The sequence below is a fragment of the Psammomys obesus genome, unplaced genomic scaffold, assembly GCF_907164565.1.
Source record: "Psammomys obesus unplaced genomic scaffold, mPsaObe1.curated_primary_1811, whole genome shotgun sequence".
Classification (NCBI taxonomy): Eukaryota; Metazoa; Chordata; class Mammalia; order Rodentia; family Muridae; genus Psammomys; species Psammomys obesus.
In genome coordinates, this window is record NW_026585587.1 from 2,467,711 (window position 1) to 2,488,175 (window position 20,465).

General features: G+C 34.8%; 1 protein-coding gene and 1 pseudogene across 9 annotated transcripts in view; both read right to left on the reverse strand.

Annotated features, from left to right (window-relative positions):
- Cep170 (centrosomal protein 170) overlaps nucleotides 1-20,465 on the reverse strand; it is a 101,578-nt gene that overhangs the window by 50,232 nt on the left and 30,881 nt on the right. For all 9 annotated transcript variants that reach the window (XM_055608664.1, XM_055608656.1, XM_055608648.1 and 6 more), the window contains exons 4-8: nucleotides 19,205-19,286; nucleotides 11,823-11,878; nucleotides 11,579-11,738; nucleotides 10,418-10,552; nucleotides 4,781-5,257 (exon numbers count right to left, since the gene is read on the reverse strand). In XM_055608664.1, coding sequence (XP_055464639.1) covers nucleotides 4,781-5,257; nucleotides 10,418-10,552; nucleotides 11,579-11,738; nucleotides 11,823-11,878; nucleotides 19,205-19,286 — 910 coding nt within the window. The remainder of the gene's footprint in view (nucleotides 1-4,780; nucleotides 5,258-10,417; nucleotides 10,553-11,578; nucleotides 11,739-11,822; nucleotides 11,879-19,204; nucleotides 19,287-20,465) is intronic.
- LOC129679057 (U6 spliceosomal RNA) lies at nucleotides 10,039-10,123 on the reverse strand (annotated as a pseudogene).

Below are 20,465 nucleotides of genomic sequence, written 5' to 3' on the forward strand. Positions count from 1 at the left end.
ACATTAAGAGTAAGCAAAGCTTAAACCTTACACAAAAAACAGTCCTCCCCAGGGAAGAACACACTAATTGGTTATCCAGTACCAAATGGTCAGCCCTGCCTGAAAACATATACAAAAGCAAGATTATACACACAGTGGGTTGTTTATGTATTTAGGAATTATGCATAAACATACATACACAATTAATTATGTATGTAATAATTATGTATGTAACATATACAACTAAAACAGAGGGGAAATAATTTGAAAGACAGTGAGAAGAGGTTTATGGGAAAGTTTGTAGGGAGGAAAGAAAATGAGGAAATGAAGTGATTATAACCTCAATAAATAAGAGGAATAATTTTTTTAAAAGACTGGCATATCTGAAACATGTATCATTAAACAGAATATAAATGTCATAAAACGAAGTATATCTGAATTGTAGTATTTAACTCCTTTAAAAGCTTAGCAAACCTTTCAATAAAAAGATTGGACTTTGTAGCTTCTATTAATAACAACATTTTACAAATGTTTTCCTAGCAGAGATCTCTAAACTGTAGTGGTTTCCAAGAGTGAAATGATGCTGACAGAGCTACCAATGACAAAGAACTCTGCCACCTTTCCATCTAGTAAACCACATGGTGCACATATAGGCAGATGTCATGTTCAAAATGCAGATGTCACATTAGAGCATATGTGAATTTTGGAACACCAGCTTCCTAATAAAGATCTTTCTGGATCAGAGCAAAAGTTATTCTAGGCATGATTTAGACAGAATGACCAATCAATTAACTAAAATCTTTTCCAAGTTAAATTAATCTAGTACATTGGAATGATCATTGGCAGATTCCAATCTTGCAGAGGCAATCTGATTTTGAAACATTCCAAGGCTGTCTACTCTAATGTGAACACCTGCTGAATAACGTGCTAGCCAGCAAGAGAACATCAGAAAAAAATGAGATGTGTGTCTAGGGGAAAGAATTTATAAAGGCTTGCTCTAGGTAAATTTGGAAGCTACCAACAATGGTGAAAGCTTAACACAAAAAAATTACCTATAAAATGTAGTACATAAAGAAATGAGGATGAACAAGAGAACGGTAGAACTCAATGGCATCTTAAAACAGGAAGAGAAACAGAGGAAGCTAATATGGTAAAAATAATGAGGGCACATTCAAAGTGACAGATTAATATAAAAATCAAATGTGACAAATATAAAACTCTTCAAATTATTTGCTATCCAAATGTATCTGAAAAGAAAAAAAATGTGTTTAATTAGTGGAATCTCGGCCAAGATGATTAATCTAGGAATTATAGGTACTGTATCAAAAGTGAAGATAAATATTAGTTCAAATCAAATTTTACTACAGAATTGTTCAAACATATTGGGTTGGATAAACTGAATAGGAATTCAGTTTGCTATGGTCCAAAAGAATGAACTAATATTTCCTGTATAGTAAGAACAAATAAACTTGCACTCAGAATTTTTAGTGAAACACCAGTTTCATATTATTCCTGTTACTATCTGTGGGAGATCAGTCATTTTCTTTCTTGTACAATTACTATTCCTTCTAGTGTTCCTGTGTATTACACAGGTCAGAAGGTGAAGCATTAGGTTGGATCTGCACTTTCTGCTTCTACTCAGCAAAGAGACCACTAGAAAATGCTCAGCATGCTTCTTGACCCCTCTGCCAATCACTAATTACGCCTAAATATACAAGTCTTTTACTAGGTATCCAGCTAGTTTGGCTGTACTTTGTGAGAAGCTGTGGCCAAAAGAAGCTGCAACTCTCCTAAAGGGTGAAAGTGTATGGGCTTTGTGAACATTATTTTCTTCACTGTCCCAAAGCGCGTGCACTTCACTCTTGTAGGAGCAAGGCATTTCTCTATCTATCATCTATGTATTTATCTATGTATCTATCACCTATCTTTTTATCTACTGATCTAGCCATCTATGTATCTATCATCTATCTATATCTACCGCATCTATCAATCATCTATCTATCTAGCTTCCTATCTCTTTTCTTTTTCTTTTATTTTTTTTAATTTATTACAATTTATTCACTTTGTATCCCAGCTGTAGCTCTCTCCCTCTAGATAGATAGATCGACAGATAGATGACAAATACATACATAGATAGATGATAGATACATAGACAGACAGACAGATGATACATAGATAGATAGATAGATAGATAGATAGATAGATAGATGATAGATATATAAATAGTTAGATGAAAGATGTATGGATAGACACACAGATAGATGATAGATGACAATACATGCTGGAGAGGATATGGAGAAAGGGGAACCCTCCTCCATTGCTGGTGGGAATGTAAACTTATACAACCACTTTGGAAATCAATCTGGCGCTTTCTCAGACAATTAGGAATAGTGCTACCTCAAAATCCAGCTATAGCACTCCTAGACATATATCCAAAATATGTACAAGTACAACAAGGGCATCTGCTCAACCATGTTCTTAGCAGCTTTATTAGTAACAGCCAGAATCTGGAAATAACCCAGATGTCCCTTAATTGAGGAATGGACACAGAAATTGTGGTACATTTACACAATTGAATACTACTCAGTTACTGAAAACAAGGAAATCATGAAATTTGCAGGCAAATGGTAGGAACTATCTCTATCTTTTATCAATTGATTTTTTTTATAGTTGCTAAAAGTCCAAGTTTTAAGAAATTGCTACTAACTACTCTCTACCTCCATTTAGTCAGAATCTGAATGTATCCTTTTCATAACCTAAATAGTGGAAAACTGTTAACTGCTGATAGCAGCTCCGATTTTTGAAGAAAGTCGAATGTTATTTGTAAATAAGTATGAAGAAATGACGGGTATATTTGGGAGACAAAGTGAGTTACTGCTGCGAGAGGATTTTCTTGGATGGCTTTTAAAACAAGATATGTTCAGTCTGAGATAGTTCCCAGCAATTGCACCACACTGTAAGGTGCCTATCTGCAAAGCAAATTCAAGGTCAATAGCGATTGACTAATTGATACACTAATTTCTGGCAAAATTTTAAAATACAGACTGATCAGTTTAGAGATAGTGTTCATATGGATATCAATGATTCTACTTTTAATTAGGCTCAAACAGGTTTTGGTGAAGAGCAGAGAATATACTAAGATGGTGGTCTAAAAATAATTGTTAATACAGAAAATAATAACAATTACATTGCTATGAAAGTATTTAAAAAGATTTTTCTAAGTATTTATTTTATTTTACTTCTCTGAGTGTTTTACCTACATATATGCAAGTTCACCCTGTGATTACCTGATGCCTGAAGGAATCAGAAGAGCGCACTGGACCCCCTCTTCCTGGATGCTAAAAACTAAACACAGGTCCTAACTGCTGAGCTGCTGCTCCAACCCCTTAACAAAGACTTTTAAATGCTACCTTCCTAAAGGATATTTTAAATTTACCCTTTGTGTACTTAGTAAGAGTATGAGTTTTAAGAAGACTCATTTTCAAGGCATAGACTACCTCTGATATACTAGCTTATCAATATTCATCAAATTTACATTAACAGTCAAGCTGATATCTTTAACCTGTGCCCACATTTCAATCATGTGTAAATATCATTTAGTAGGAGTAAATACATCACAATCAGAACTCAACTGCCTTTACACCAGGTGACTGATGATGACTTTAATTAAATATTACAAGAGGAGACAACAAAGAATTAGTTAATTACATAATCTCACTATCCTTAAATGTTTTAGAAACAAACTGGAAATAGGTAAATTACTATTTCTTCATTATTTGACCAGATTTCTAGGGTATAAGGTATGAGCCAGAGTCAGTTCTATCATTAACAATGAGTCACTAAATACTAGATAACAGCATATGCTGAAGTCCCAGATGAAGTGTAAAGTTATATATGGTCCCTGACCTCAAAAGCATTTTTCTAAAAATAGAATTAATAAAATCCTAATAAAAGCCACAGAATGGTTAAATTCACATAAAAATCTTAATTGTTCAAAACCACTTCCTTACTGATAGCACATTAAAACATAAGACGGAGTGACACAAATTCCAAAATAAATTCAATTTGCAAAACCAGTGGGAATAAAGCTGATGAGTTGTTACAATCAATGTGCATGTACCAAGTTTTTAGTGACTTTAATCAAATGTTGAATAAAGTATACATAATAGCTAATGTTACTATGTAATATGACTAATGTCCACAAATGATAATCAAATTATAATTCTTGATAGAACAAAATTTACATTAAAGTAATAGATACCTAGTAAATATATCTAAACTGAAAGGATCTACTGTGAGCAGTCTCTGCGAATAGCTACAGCATGAAGCACTCCATCTGCAATGTGACTTATCTGGTAGAAACAAAACCTTCAGTCCACATTAAGTAGCTTAATTTTTTTCTCAAAGCCTAGATATGACACTTTATTAGAAGCATAATACAGAAAAGAGAATTGTACATATCCTTTCTTTAAATCAAGTAAATGATAGGTTTATCTTCTAGAAAATCCTACTTTGCATAATAATTTTTTTATTTCTGCAGGAAAAATTAAAGGTATTAAATGATATAAATAAAACCCCAACCCAACCCAATGTGGTTTTTGGCAAGAAAACAAGGAAAGGCTATTTTGAATGAGTAATTTGGACATGAACAGCGTTGTTTGCTTTTGAGCTTTAAAATTAAACGTAAATGTTGAAAAGGCAGATATTTTCCACTGTGTAATTAAGTAAGAATAGTCTGTCTGGTAACTTGATGACCAAATTTTCCTTAGGACACAATAGGAATCTCTGAAAGTCACTTTACCTTTCAACCTTTTCAAGTACACGGGAACATCACTCTTAATGCTCTTGGAATCCTCTTCTGTTCTTTCCCACACCATCTGAGGAGGGTTGTTTTGTGCTAGCCAGTCAGCTACTTTATTTTCTGGTGCCATCATTCCTGTCTGAATTCCTGGCAAGTCTTGAGTTCCAGGAGAGGCCTTCTTTGACTTGTGGCGCTGGTCAGAAGTGAATTTTGTCACATGGTCTCTAATAGTTACTTTTCCTGGTGTACTGTCATCAAATTCAATGGTAAATGAAGCGTGCCCTGCACCTGCTGTATGAGAACTTGGTGTATCTTTTGTTGGAATCTCATGAATAGTGCTCTCAGCTATTTGTGACGGCTGTTGGAATTCTTTTGTAGGAATTTCAAAATAACTTGGTTCCCTACAGAAAGGAAAAAGAGCGTCTTCATTTGCAGCTGCAGACTGTTCCTCCACTTGCTTGGCATCTACGCTGCACCCTAATGAGAAAAATGAGAGAGAATTCAAAATATTTGGGAGCCTGTAGCATGAGGGTCACTGGTAATGACCATATGCATTATTCTGAAAATCAGAAGGCAGATGATAGTCTGGATGAAAAAAATTGCATTTATATGACAAAAAAAAAAAAAAAAGTCAGAAATGAAAGGATCTTGACTATCATCCAATTACCATCAGAGGATGCAAGATAAACAGCAGCAATGATAAGAAAATTGCAAAGCAGCAAAGGTCATCAAGGTGAGAAAGAATTAAAGCATAGATGAAGATGTTCTACACATACACACATGTGTAAACAGACACACACACACACACACACACACACACACACACACACACAGAGTATGCTAGAAAAAGCATGAATTACCTAGTCAAGTCACCAGAATGAGCTGTCTGAAACATCTGAGAACAAATGTAGAGCTCTACAAGTGAACAGTAGTCATGACAATGGATATATGAAGTAAATATACAGCGATGCTTAAGAATTAACAATTTCACTTACCAATGCCTATTATATTCAGAGACCCCACTTTAGGACAAAACTGATATTATGGAAGCTTGGGAGATGACACACGTTATAAGGTATAAGTGGTTAGTAATAAAACATGTGGCTTGCTTGTAGTAAGTCTGGAAGAAACTTAGTTTACATCTCTGTATAGCAGAATGTGAACAACTGACCAAAGACCATAGTTGAAAGCTAAATAGCAAGCAGTGAGTGGCAAGGGAAACAAATACCAAACACTGTGGCAATTTCTCCACTGCTTAACACAGTGCATAAAGATGTGAGAAAATGCTTTTAAATATGTGTTATTAGTTAGCACAGAAGTACAAGAAAAAAGGTGAAGATTGAGCTGCTTTTTGGTTGAGAAAATAAAAAGACAGTATCTATTACCAAGACAGCCTACCATCATAAAAAGAATTAAAATGAAATAAATTTCCCTAAGGCTCAAATATCAACTTTATTTTAAGCAGATTTACAGTAAATCAATTACAATTTACTAGGGAGAAAAGGCAATACAGGCAAACTAGGCTGTTTCCAATATTTTTTTAATTACACAAGTCTTCTGAAATATCTCTTCAAATATTACATCTTTGTACAATTCATTAGGTGCTATAACTGATTTATCATATAGAAAATATGAAATTATAACAAACCATCTTCTTTTAAGTTACAGAAACATGAAAATAACATTCTTGTCATCAAATATGTGGGATATTATATAGAAAATATAAGGCTCCATTAATTAAAAAAGTAATGAGCACAACAGCCATGTTCATACTGCCAAAAAGGGTACAGAAAAGGCAGAGAATATTTAAGAAGAGAAACATTCAAAGAAAAAATTATTCTTTTCAAAATTTACTCCATTCGGTTTACCAATGAAAAGTGAAAATATCTTGGAGAAATTATTATAGCAAGGAAAGAGGTAAGATGAAAATCAAGAACATGTATTCCATGTAAAACATGTATTTCAGTGCCACTCAGTATCGAGAGGCTGAGAGGCTCAGGCTCTGGAGGGCATCAGAGCAAGGTAGCACTGATCAGTGACTTACAGAATGAAGATTTTCAGTAAGAAAGGGAAGGCTTCAAGTGTTCTTAGCTTTCTCTAAGCAGGTGGTGATGTGGACATCCCACTTCATTATGACTTCTGACAAATACTCCAACTTTTCAATAACTCAGTTGTAAAATTAAAGTTTAATTATCTGGAAAATTTAGTATGTGATCTGAGATTCATTTCTCTGGAGACAAAATCATGAGAGGTGTGATCCTTTTAGAACCATGGTCTGACTCATGGTAGAAAAATTGCTAAGGAATTTTAAATCATGCTAGAAAGTTAAACAGCTTTCTTAGCTCACAGCGTTGATAGAACATACTCTTGTATTTATGAGTTTCACATTATTTTCTATTCACATCCATCTTTACTTAAACCAAATTAAACTCCATGAAATAGTATTTACAGCAATATTTTATAATTAATCTCCATTATCAAGAATTTAAAATGTAATTTAGTAACTAAGCCAGAACTGGTTCTGTATGCTTAAATTAGAAGACAATAACAGGTGACAATCTGTCTATGGGTTTTTAAATTTGTTTTGAGATAGGTCTTACGAAGCCTAGGTTGGCTTGCTTTACTTACTTAGGTATTTATTTATTTATATTATTTGAATAGAGTCTTACTACATAGAGGCTTTCTTTGACTTGTGAAAATGATCTGAAATGATTTTTGTCCCATGGTTTCTAATAGTTATTTTTCCTGGTGCAATGTCATCAAATTAAATGGTAAACAAAGCATGCCCTGCACCTGCTGTATACAAACTTGGTTTGTCTATCTTTAGAATCTCATGAGCAGTGCTTTCTTTGGTAAGTAAATTAGCATCATTGTGTGTTTCAATTATTTTATTTATAAAATGGACAAAAATAACAGTAACTACTACCTTTAGATACCACCATGAGGACAAGATACACACAAAGCATTTGGAAGAAATGGACAAAGTAAGCACTACTGAATGCCAGTCACTACTTGTCATGGTTCATACTCTTTACCAGTCATATGGATGTGCCATTGTATCTCACATGTTCTGTACATTAAAATTTTTAAGTTGTGTGAGGAGATAAATGCTACCTTTTAATGGCTTCTTATTTCACTACCATGCAAGTATTTTCAGAATTGATCTGTGTTTTCCAACCCATCTAATTGGTTATAGTCCTCAATTCCACACCAGATAATTAGATCCTATGCAAAATGAGGTTAGAATATATAGCACTTGAAGTAAGGAATTTAGAGTTCAGTCATATAGGTTTATGCAAAAATAGTGAATATAACAGTATTACATACTGACAGAATAGTATTACCTAATGATTTACACCAGACATTTTGTGGGAGAAGAGGAGGCAGGAATTAAGCACAATTTAGGTGGGGTACATCGGGAGAGAACACTGAAACAGTAATAGTCAGATATAAGGTGCACCAGGAATCATGAAGTCCAAATTCTACTTGGCAGGCAAAACAATGTCAGTGTAGTTGTTTTGTAACTAAACTAAACATCAGTTCATATTTGCTATGCAAAGCTTGTTGCAATGAGGTTGAAACTTAAGGTCAAAAGTTCAATTGTGATTCAGCATTGGAAAGAAAGACACAGAAGTAGGTAATATATCAGATAAAATGAAGAGAAGACCAAAATAAAAAAAAAAAATTAAAAAGCAGACATTCTTGATTAACTTCCAATATTCTTTCCTTTTTCTCCTTTCTAAAGGAGCTCTTTCCTAACAGAACTTCAATAGTTTCTAGTGGCACTTTCCTATGACACTGCTCACATGCTGTGGGGACAAATAACCGCACCACGCTTCTAGAGGCGCAAGGGCTTCATAAGGACAATCTCATACGCTTTGCCAGAGACTGTTATAACAGCAGGGCGCCTTCTCAATCTGTGAGAGGCTAATGAGATGTGCTGGAATATTTTGGAAAAGGTTTTCTTCCAAATCTCAGGATGTCTTCTGTATACAACTTTTGTTCTGTACTTCTGGGTGTGATCAAAAACTGTTTAACTATGAATGTCGATGGCAGCAGCTTTGAGTGTGCAAGTACTGTGGACAGCAAGACAGAGATGGCGAGACTAGATAACAATGCTGTCTGTTGCACTCAACAACTCTGAGAGGAACCAGGTATGAGAGCCGGTATATTCCTTTCTTACTTAGTATCAGGTAGCAGTTCTGTCACTAATATTTGAAGGCATGTTTAATAATATTAAATGATGCAAAGAAAAAGCATTGGTGAAGAAACAAAGTTATGATGGAAGGTCATTTTCAAAGTTTAGCATCATAAAATTTATTGATCATGACAGCTTTTTTAGACTTGCACCCAGGTATACGTAGACTATATTAAAAGATATGATGTTCATAATTCTCCAGCTGAGAAAACCATCCTGCTTGCTTTATGTAAATAAAGTCAAGGAAAACTGGAAAGAGTTCTGACGGCTTTGTCCTTCCCTCAGAATCACACTATGTCTTCCCAACTGATCCTCGGTGTCTGTACTTAATCCCTCCAGTTTTGCCTCCTTTTCTGTCATTACTAAACAAACTGGTTGCTCCATCCTTCAGTTCTGATGTCTTTTCAACAACTTTATGTGACAACTGGTATCTCCATTTATCCTGGAAATCTTGCTTTTTCTGAACACTGGTTACCACTTAACCACACCACCAACAAAAGAATATTTTCCTTAATAATTAATGTGAGGATCTAACCCATAACTGATTCTGCACTTTGGCTGCAGAATTCAGAATCACACTGCTGTCTTATCTCAATAACGTAAACATACTGGGAATTTAAAAAAAATTATAATTTTATATTTCCGAACAGAAATTTTTATTTTACAGTAAATATATGAATGAGTCAAAAAACATGTAACTCATATGTATACACTACTTTTATCAATTAATTTTAGTAACTATTTTTTTATTAATTACACTTTATTCACTTTGTATGCCCCCCAAATGCTCTCCCTCCTCCCCTCCTGATCCCACCTTTCCTCCTCCTTCTTCACGCATGCCCCACCCCAAGACAACTGATAGGGGATGTCCCCCTCTCCTTCCTTCTGATCTTAGTCTATCAGATCTCATCAGGAGTGACCGCATTGTCATCTTCTGTGGTCTGGAAAGGCTGCTCCCCACTCAGGGGGAGGTGATCAAAGAGCAGGCCAATCAGATTATGTCAGAGGCAGTCCCTCTTCCCATTACTATGGAATCCACTTGGACACTGAACTACCATGGAAAAATATGGAACGCTTTACTGGTTTATATGTTATCCTTGCGCAGGGGCCATGCTATTTAGTCTATGTGCTACCGAAGCGAGCACTAGTAATTATTTTAAAATACTTAAAATGACAAGTTAATGCTATTAACCTGCTATAATTTTTAACAATTTTATAAACTGGAAAGATATAACAAGATTTTATACACACATTGTGTTTAGTATTTTATGTATAATAAAATACTTGTAGTATAAATAACTACAAGAGCAAAGCCAGCATCACCTTTAAAAAACATCAAGTTATGGTACTGACTATTTTTCATTGTAGAGAGACTTTGCTTAGACTATAAATACTTGCCCAACATGAATTTGATGTTGTATTTGTTGAGGTATTTTTACCTGAAGTCCCAGTTTCATGATTTTTTTCTTCAGGCTTGCCATTAGACTTGAAAGCTCTTTTTTCATCCACCTCATCATCTCCCCACCACGAAGGCTGCCCATATAATGGAGTACCACGGGGCATAGCAGAAACATCTGAAAAGAAGTGGGTAAAGAAACAAAAATCTCTATAAAGCAGTGAAACAAGAAAGTATATTTCACATCATGCTAGATTTCCTTAGTTGATTAAAAGTACTTGATTTTCAGCAATGCAGCATTGTACAGGAACTTAATCAGCACTGGACATGACTAAATGAATGCAGACTGGCAATGACTAAGTAACACAACATCTTTTTGTTAAGTGTTAGAGACTCTGTGATATCTAACTAAGCCTCTGTAATAAATGATCATTGAACATTTAGATAGAAGTGTCTTAGGTAGAATAATTCTATTTGAAGTACCTGGGGATAAAGAAACTAGTCTGATCAGAGATGTCATTAAATCTAAATATATAAAATGTAAAACTAAAGCAAATTTTGGCATGAGCAACAAGGGGTATTATACAGTAACTACACAGGATGTACTATTATTGCAATGAACATTGTACTGACAAACTATGACATGTAGTTTGTCTGAGCTCAATTGAGATGCTAACTCTAGAAGTGGGACAGACACCAATTGTGACATTAGACCCCACATGTGTTCTTCTCCAAGTATCCACCAGGGTTTGAGGACTGGTTAGCTCCCCATAATTCTATTATTAAAGTAACTGCAGAAGAAGAGAGAAGCTTGAAACTTGACTCTGAGAAACTAAACCACCAAGAGACAGCTCAATTGAGAAATTCAGCTGACTGCCTCAGTTTCCCCCAGTCAGTTTCTGCTGGATGTTGTGAGTAACCTATTAGATGATGCTAACTTTCTGTATTTCAGTTGTTGTTTTACCATACCAAGGGAAACTGTATTCTGCCTGGAGCTTTGTATTGGGAACTTCAGTTGGCTTCTTTATGGGTGCTTCCACAGTCAGTTTTTGTGAGTATCCAATCTGATGTGTGTGTGTGTGTGTGTGTGTGTGTGTGTGTGTGTGTATGTGTCTCCTGTCTCCCTTGCCTCCTTCTCCCCCTCTCTACAGACAGATAGACATGGCCACTGCAGATAATTCTCCAGATCACGCCGACCACTTACCCATGGGCTTCTCCTCAGACTTCAGTGCTTCTGTGGCTCTGTGAGACACTTCTGCAGCAGCATCCACTTTTGAGTCTGTGCCTTTGGCACTTGTTGATTTTGGTAATTCTGATTCTGAAGACTTCTGGGACAACTGAAGCTGAATGGTAAACTTCTCATGCTATAAAACATTCAAAATCAAGGTGATGCTTCTATGAAAGAAGTCAACTATAATAGCAGGCTGACAGCATAGATAAACTCTTACCTTAAGAGCTTCTTCAGGGACCCTCATTTCTCCTCGTACTACAGTGAAGAGATTTGTATGTAAACAGAGCTAAGGAAGAATATAATTCCAAAATTCTGGCCACTGTGCTTAAAAATGGTTATCAAATATAACTTAGAAATAGTCCTATTTCAAGGGTAAATTATAAAATTGTTATAACTGATTCATCTTCTGTTTGTACAGTTCTGGGAATTAAGCCCAGGCCCCTGCATAGACAAGTACTCTACCACTAAACCACAATCCCAGACTTGAAAGTTTATTTATTTATTTGTTTGTGTATGTTTAGTAATAGATAAGGTCTCTAGGCTATCCACAAATTTGAGACTCTTCTGGCACCTCAGAGTACCTGGAATGTAGCATGTGCCTGTAATATTCCCTTTAATAATAACCTGTCATTTAAATATAACTTGTCATTTAAAATATTAACAACCTTAATGCTCCAACCAAGGACCATACATGGAGAGGACCTAGACTCCCTGTTCAGAAGTAGCGCCTAGGCAGCTCAGTCTCAATGTGCTTTTCCTTGTAAGGGGATCAGGGGTTCTCTCTGGCATGAACTCAGTGGCCTGCTCTTTGATCACCTCCCCTTGGGGGTGCAGCCTTGCCAGGAAGACTATAAAAGACAGTCCTGATGAGACCTGATAGGCTAGGGTCAGATAGAAGGGGAGGAGGATCTCCCCTATCAGTGGACTGGGGGAGGGGCAGAGGGAGAGAAGAGGGAGTGAGGGTGGGACTGGAAGGAGATGAGGGAGGGAGCTACAGCCTGGATACAAGTGAATAAGTTGTAATAAATAATAAAAAGAAAAGATCTCATAAGAAATAATTACAAAAAATCTAACTAATAATTATAATCTTAGGCAATACTGGCCTTCAAATAATTAGAGCACAAACATTTTAATTTTCACGAATAATATGATAGGATCAAAATAAAGAAAACTATAGATATCTAGTCATAGAAGTCTAGAATGTCACAAAATGGCTTATGAGTCAACAGCAAAACCTGAAAAAAAATGATTATTCAGATTTCCATAACCTTTGATAAAAATGAGTTTCATTTTGCAAGTACAAGGAATATCAATGCTTTAATTAGGGTTCATATGCAACCACACTACCCCCTTCCTTCCACACACTGCAGTAAGCTCATATTACATTATAAGACAATGATCCTATACACATGAGAACAAGTGCTTAGATACAATGAATGCTTTCATTATTATGCCAAAACAACAAGGCTTCTTATTAAAGATCAATTCACTAGAGGTCCTGTTTCCTACCATTACTTATTATTACAATAAAAGCAATTTTATAATCACGTACTAAATTCTACCCTCCTTTACTAATTCAAAGCATTCACCAATTACGTCATGGGGAGAAAACTGTAATCACCGTGACTTGTATGAAAGAGATATCCCAAATGTAAAGGAAGCAATAAACTTATTAACAGAATTTCTTCAAGCTGTAAATAACCTTGGAGAATACTTTCTTCAATTCCATTAATTTTTGTTCCTATTCAACAAATAACTTAGTGAGTGGACAGAACCCCATGACCCCAAAGAATCTAGTTACAGAATTCTGTCCGGAGGCTTCCTTTCAACAAAGAAGCTTTTTATGGCTTTGAAATATTAAAATTTTTTATTTTGTCACATACATATTTGCTGTTACATATAACATGTAACTAGACATTTAATGGAAATTGTCTAGAACAGTGGTTCTCACCCTGTGTGTTGCAATACACACCAGATATCCTGCATATCAGATATTTACATTGTGATTTATAACAGTAGCAAATTACAGCTATTTAGTAGCAACAAAATAATTTTATGGTTGGCATTATTACAACATGAGGAACTGTATAAAAGGGCCACAGCACTACAAAGATGAGAACCACTGCTCTAGCACTTTTTTGTCTCAGAAATTATGAGCTTGAGAGAATTCACAGCACAGCTACTTTTCAATGAAAATGGTAGCATTTAAAATGTTTACAGTGATTTCTACGTTTCTGGGTAGAACACAAACAGATGTAGATTTTCATGAGGATTTTCAGTGCTACCTCTAATGGACATGTAGAGGTCTCTGGTCGGGGCTTCTCTAACGTATCCCCTCTGACCTAAAACTTCAGCTCAGAAAGAATGAGCAGGGTCACTTATGTTTCCAACATGTGGAACTAAGACCTCACCTACCTCATGACTTCACCTGTGATGAGACTGCTGTGGAGTGGTGGTTTAAATGAAACAGCCCCCATGACAGGACCAGCTTCTCTGCCTCCAACGTGTTCTACTCTCCCAGTGCTATGTCTGCCTGTCTCCTGCCATGCTCCATGGTATGATGGGCATGGACTTTGAAACTGTAAGCAAGCCCTGAATTAAATATTTTCTTCTATAATTGCTGTGGTCATGATATATCTTCATAGCAATAGAAAAGCAACTAGACATGTGGGTTCAGCCCTTATACCTTGAAAACTGTATCTTCTCAGTTGTGTAAGCTTACACAAGCAATTTTAAATTTGCCAATCAAAAATAAAATGACAGAGATACAAATACTCATAATGTGAGTAAGTTACAAAAACTTTAAATATTTAAAAAATGAAAATTAGGGAGGGGTGTTTTGGGAAATACAGGGTCCTTACCACTGAGATAAATCCTCAAATCATGTGAATAATTTCTGTAGTTTATTTTCTTAGTGCTGTATAAGACTACAATTACTAACCTAAACCACCCCTATATAACTTATGAGTATTTATCTAAAAGGATCACAGAAACTCACCTGCATGCAAGAAATGTGCTTTTTAACACCACCTTTTACCTTAATGACAATTAAGACTGAGCAAAGCAAAATTTAAGATAGTTTTAGTTATTCATAGAGCTTAAAATACAAGTGTCATTTAACTGAACACATCTTTCAAAAAAAAACCTTTAACTCAAAGTAACAAATAACATACCACAAAGCTATATAGCCAACATTGTACTAAATAGCAAAACAAGGGAGAATTTTCCCTAAAATCCAGAATGTAATTAATGTACCACTTCTTACATTCTTATTTAGCACAGTATTCAAACTTTCAGCTAGAACAATAAGACAAGAGCAAGATTAAAAAATACAAAAGGAAGAAGTCATATTATCCTTATTTGCCCATGTGATAATTCTATACCTGAAAAAGTACACAGACTCCATCAAATAACTTAGACTTTATACAGTTTCAGGAAATAGTAGGGCACAAAAATCAACAAAAAATAGGGTTTTAATTCTCAAAGAACAAACTTGCTGAAAAAAGTTAGGAAGAAACCTGTCAAAATAAAGTGCCTAGTGACACACCTCATCAAGAAGTAGACCTTTTCAATGACAATTTAAGATTAAAAAAAAAAAAAAAAAGTAGAAAGGCCTTCCATGCTCCTAGACTGGCAGAACTGTCTTAAAAACAGCTGTTACCCAACGTAATTTATAGACTCAATGAAATCTCAATCAAAATCCCAATGTAAATCTTCACACCGAGAAAAAATAATCTAGAAATAAGGAAACACAAAAGGCAGAGATAGCCAAAACAATTCTAAGTAACAAGAACACTGCTGGAAATAACACAATACCTGACCTCCAAAGTATACAGCAGAGCAATAGTGACAGAGACATACTGACCAACAGAACAGAACTAAACCTACACAGCCATGGACAGCTAATATGACAAGGTTGTCCCAAACACACACTGAAAGAAAGTCTACTACAAATCTGCAAAATAAGTAAGTAAGTAAGTAAGTAAGTAAGTAAGTAAGTAAGTAAGTAAGTAAATGATCAGTTCAGGCAAAACTGGATATCCACTTATAGAAGAATCAAATTAGATCCAAATCAACTTAAACTGAATAAAAGGTCTTAATTTGGACCCTGAAGTGCTGACACTGCTAGAGATGAACATGGGAAAAACACTTCAAGACATAGGCAAGGCCAAACATTTCCTGAACAGGATTTGATAGTACAGCAAATACCCAAAAATGGGATTGTATAGAATTATGAAAATTGTGCACAATGAAGCAAACTACAAGCAGAGTGAACACAGAATCGAGAAAGTGTGTGGTAGATACATTTGGAAGGCAGTTAATATCTAAAACATATAATAAACTTCAAAAATTGACCACCAAAGTAAAAAAATTCAAATCATTGAATTAAAAATTAAAAAAGTTCTGAGACAAACATTTCTGTTTATATAATCAAAGAATGTTGAACATCCATCAGGAAATGAAAATCAAAACTACTTTTGAGTTCTACCTCACCACATCAGAATGTCTATTATCAGGAAAATAGAAAACAGATAAGGGGTCGAAAATAATGGGGTAAAAGAAACCCTTATTCAATGTTAGTGGAGTGTAAACTGATGTAAAAATTATAGGCATCTGATTACGGTGTCTCAAGAAACAAAGAGTTATCATATGATCCCAGCTATCCATCATTCCTGAGCACATACCCAAAGTACTAAACACCCCTCTGAAGAGATACCTGAACATCTGTATTTGTTATTCTTTATTTACAATAGCAAGGAAATGGAGCTAGCCCAGATGTCAATCAACAGATCAATGGTTAAGGAAGATGTAGTGCATACATGATGGAATTTTACTCAGCTATAGAGTAAAAAGAAATTATAAAGTATGCATGAAAGTGGATGGATCTGTAAACAAACTATTCAAGGTAATTAAAATTAAAAAAGAAAAATACCACATTTTCTATATTACAGGTGGACTTTGGATTTTAATGTATGTATGTCTATATGTGTGTGTGTGTGTGTGGGGTATAGGGTACAGGTAATGAAACTTGAGAAAAGATCAACAGAGTGAGAAATAATCATACCAAAGAGGATGGTAATAGAATATACATGACATAAAAGCAGAAAACAGGTCACTGGAGATGTAGACTGTAAGGGGGAAACAACAAAAGCAAGCTGTATGTGAAACCCAGTACTTTGTATGGCAATTAAAAACCTTAAGAAAAAAAGAAAAATACAACCAGATATGATGGCATATGGCTATAACCTTAGTACTCAGGGAGCTGAGGCAGAAGGATTGAGTTTGAGGCCAATCACTAGGCCAGAGTTAGTTTTTCTTAATGATGCAACCCCTGGTAGGTTAACCATACTCTGGGTCAGGCCTGCTCCCAAGACTAGCTAGCCAGCCACACAGTTGATTTAATGATGGGGTGGGATGGTGGGAGGACTTAAAAAAAACCTCAAAGTTGGGTGAGAAGGAGAGGGTGGTAATGGAAAGAGTTGGGGGGAGGGAAGGTGAATATGTTCAAAGCATTCACTTTACAAATACTCACAAAATTGCATATCTTCAAAAACTAAAATAATATTGTTCAAAAAATCATTTAATATTATCCCTAGACCACCAAAACTACACCTGCACACCAGCAAGCATGTTACACATGTGACATGAATGAGCTTAGGCCTCCTTATCAACCACATTTCTGGTCATGTGAATGATCACAAGTTTCTGAGGTCATCAATTGTTGTTTTAGTTTATGTTCATTTTGAAAATTGGAATATTTCATTGAGTTCGTGCTTTTCAAAAAAAGTTGTCTAGAAAACAGACTTATGGCATAAACATTATGTTCTCTAGTTTAAATCTTAAGCCATGTTAAAATTGTCTCTCCACTCAAGGGCACAATATTTGTAGATTGGCTATTAATTTTATATATGACTAAAGCATGACAATTTCCCTACCAGCATAGTTAATACAAAACAAATATAGCCTCCACATAAAATAGCTTAAAAAATTCTGTCCCATGGAATAAAATTTCTGCCAATATAACTGGCTCATGTCCATTTATATAAATGGCACAAAATTACACCCAGCATGAAATGTTGGATGAAAACAATGAAAATGATATCACCTGGGCATCGGAATGCCAGTGCTCGTCCACTACTAGCTGAGGGAATTCTTAGAAACAAAAAATTAAAAGCCTGAGGCAATTTTAGATGTAGCAGGAGTCGATCTTCAGAAAGGAAAATCAGCTTAGCTTGTCATGAACAGAACGCAGCCTGTAAATTGTGGGCTATCTTTTATGCCTCCTGCCTGCTCTTCTTAACAGTGCTCTCACACCATGCCCAAGCCTTCTTCCTGTCCCAGCCTCCGAGAAGCCAGAACTAAAAGTGTGCTCTACTGTATTTGATATAGTTTCTCCTGGAACTCAAAAAAAAGTAACTTTATAATATTTTATTACAATTTGAATTTGTTAGGATTAGCCCTTGTCTGAGACAGCTAATAGTAATTTAATTACAGGAGGCAATTATACAAAGTATATCTGGTAAATTTTGATAAAACTTAAGCTGGTCCAAAATAATTCATAACTATTTTCTATAATCTGTAATTTAAAACATTTACATTTATTTACTTGATATATGTGTGCACCTAAGTACACCAAGGTATGTGTGGAGTGGTCACTCGGCGTACTGCAGGAGTCTCTTCTCCTTCCACCGTGTGGGTCCTGGCAATTATCTCAGGTTGCCGGCCTTGGCAGCGAGTAACTATCTGCTGAGCTTTCTCACCAGCCTCACTATTTAAAAGATTTAAAATATATAACAAAGTATTTAATTTATATATATATATTTTCAGTTTTCCAAATATAAATGTAATATATGTTATCAAACTATTCTAACTTGAAATTTTAAACTTAAAAATTTCTATCTTTTGTTATTTGTGCCACTACATTTGAGTATCAACTTGAGTTATCTGAAACTACTTTCTCCGATAAAGTGATCAAAGTCTACCAGACTGCTGTTTAACTTTTAAAATTATGTGAATTTCAGTAAATGTTTAAATAACTAAATATCAAGAAAAATGTTCAGTATAATGGAAAATATTTTTATTCTAATTAAATACAATTAGAAATGTTTTCATTATTGCTTAGTGTTATTAGTTCATAGACTCTGATTTTTAAACAAAAAAATCTGCATATACACTAAATGAAAATGTGCTAGTCATGTAATACTACTCTCAGAAAACATATAATATGTTAAAATTTGAATTAAACTAGCAGCATAACATGGAAGAAAAGGCAGGTTAATATTTTATATCCTCTTAAGAGATTGACTTGGGCCTTTGTAATTCACCTGGCAAGAAACCCTAGGTAGATAGTGTTTAAGGCATTCACAGTTCTCCTCCCAGCTCCATTCTTTAATACCCAAATCATACGTATAACAGCCAAACAGAGAGATGGAAAACAGATGAGTCTTAACAAGCTTTCCAGTATCATTCTTAGGAACACAGTAATCAGAAAAAAAACCCATAAATTTCTAGTATTGTGAATTCTTTTATCACAAAATTAACTTGTAGCATAGTTAATATTTTTATTTATTTTAATAAATGTACAAAATTAAATAAGGATATCATATCCAAATCTGAGCTTATCTTCGAGTTTCAAAGTGATGTATGTCTGCTCTGGTATCCTTACATCATTCACAAAAGTCTACAAGAAAGAAAGGAAAAGGTTATACTGCATATGAAGTATGAATTCTCATATTCCAGTCAAATTCATCAATCTACCATTCAAAAGTACTTATCGTGAAGGGCATCCTAACATGTGCCAAGAATCCCACAGCATGATAATCATTTGCTACTAAACCTTATCTCAATATTATTGGCAAGACAAAGAGTACAAAAAAGGCAAGCCGAACTTAAGCACTTGTAATTTTTCTAAAAATGAAGCAGGAAAAGCTCTTAATATGAAGCTAGAAAACTGTACAGGGTAAAATATTTAACTCTATACAGATTTAGGATTTTTAGAATTGTAGGGACTAAGATTTTATTGCTTCATTCTCAGAATCATTCCTAAGAAAAAGAAACACCCCTTAAGACATCTTCTTACATTATGTATTTATTCTGTGTGTGTACACGCGTACAACACTGTCCACGTGGAGGTCAGGAAAGCTTGCTGAAATTAATTCTCTTTCCAACAGTTTGGGGAATTAAACTTAGTCCATCAGGCTTAACAGCATCTTTAGCTGCTGCGCTATCTGGTGGGCTACTTTACCACTGCCATCTTGGTTCTTTGGATATTTTTTATTAATTAAGATATATTATGGTATCTTACTGAATGAATTTTTCCTATGTATTTAAATTCTGCTATATCTTCATCATGATATTTTACCTTTACTCAATCATTTCTAACAATGCTGAAAATTTCCAAAATAACAAGACAAATAGCAGAACTACTTAGAACATCATTATCCAAGAGAAATAATGTCACAATTCCCCCAATAAAACAATATATACTACTTGTAAGTTTTTGTAGACTTGTAACAAGAATTAAAAGTAGTTTTGATATGCATTTTAAATTTAATCCAGTGTATTAAAAATATTACCTCAAGAAGTAAAAGTTAGTAAGGTATTGTGTGTACGTGTGTGTATTAAACCTTTGGAATTTAGACTAGTCATACCTCAAGTATTCAGTGGTGGCTAATGGCCATGGTTGTGAAAGGCCCAGAAAAAGAATAAGGCAGGAAAGTCATAAATCATCATTCTGTCATCCTCCAGTTTCTTACTGAAATGCCTGACATATTGCATCAGCTTTCTAATAAAACATCTGGAGATACTATCTTTGTAGGGTTTCATTTATTTATTCATTTTTGGTTATACTATTAGAGGA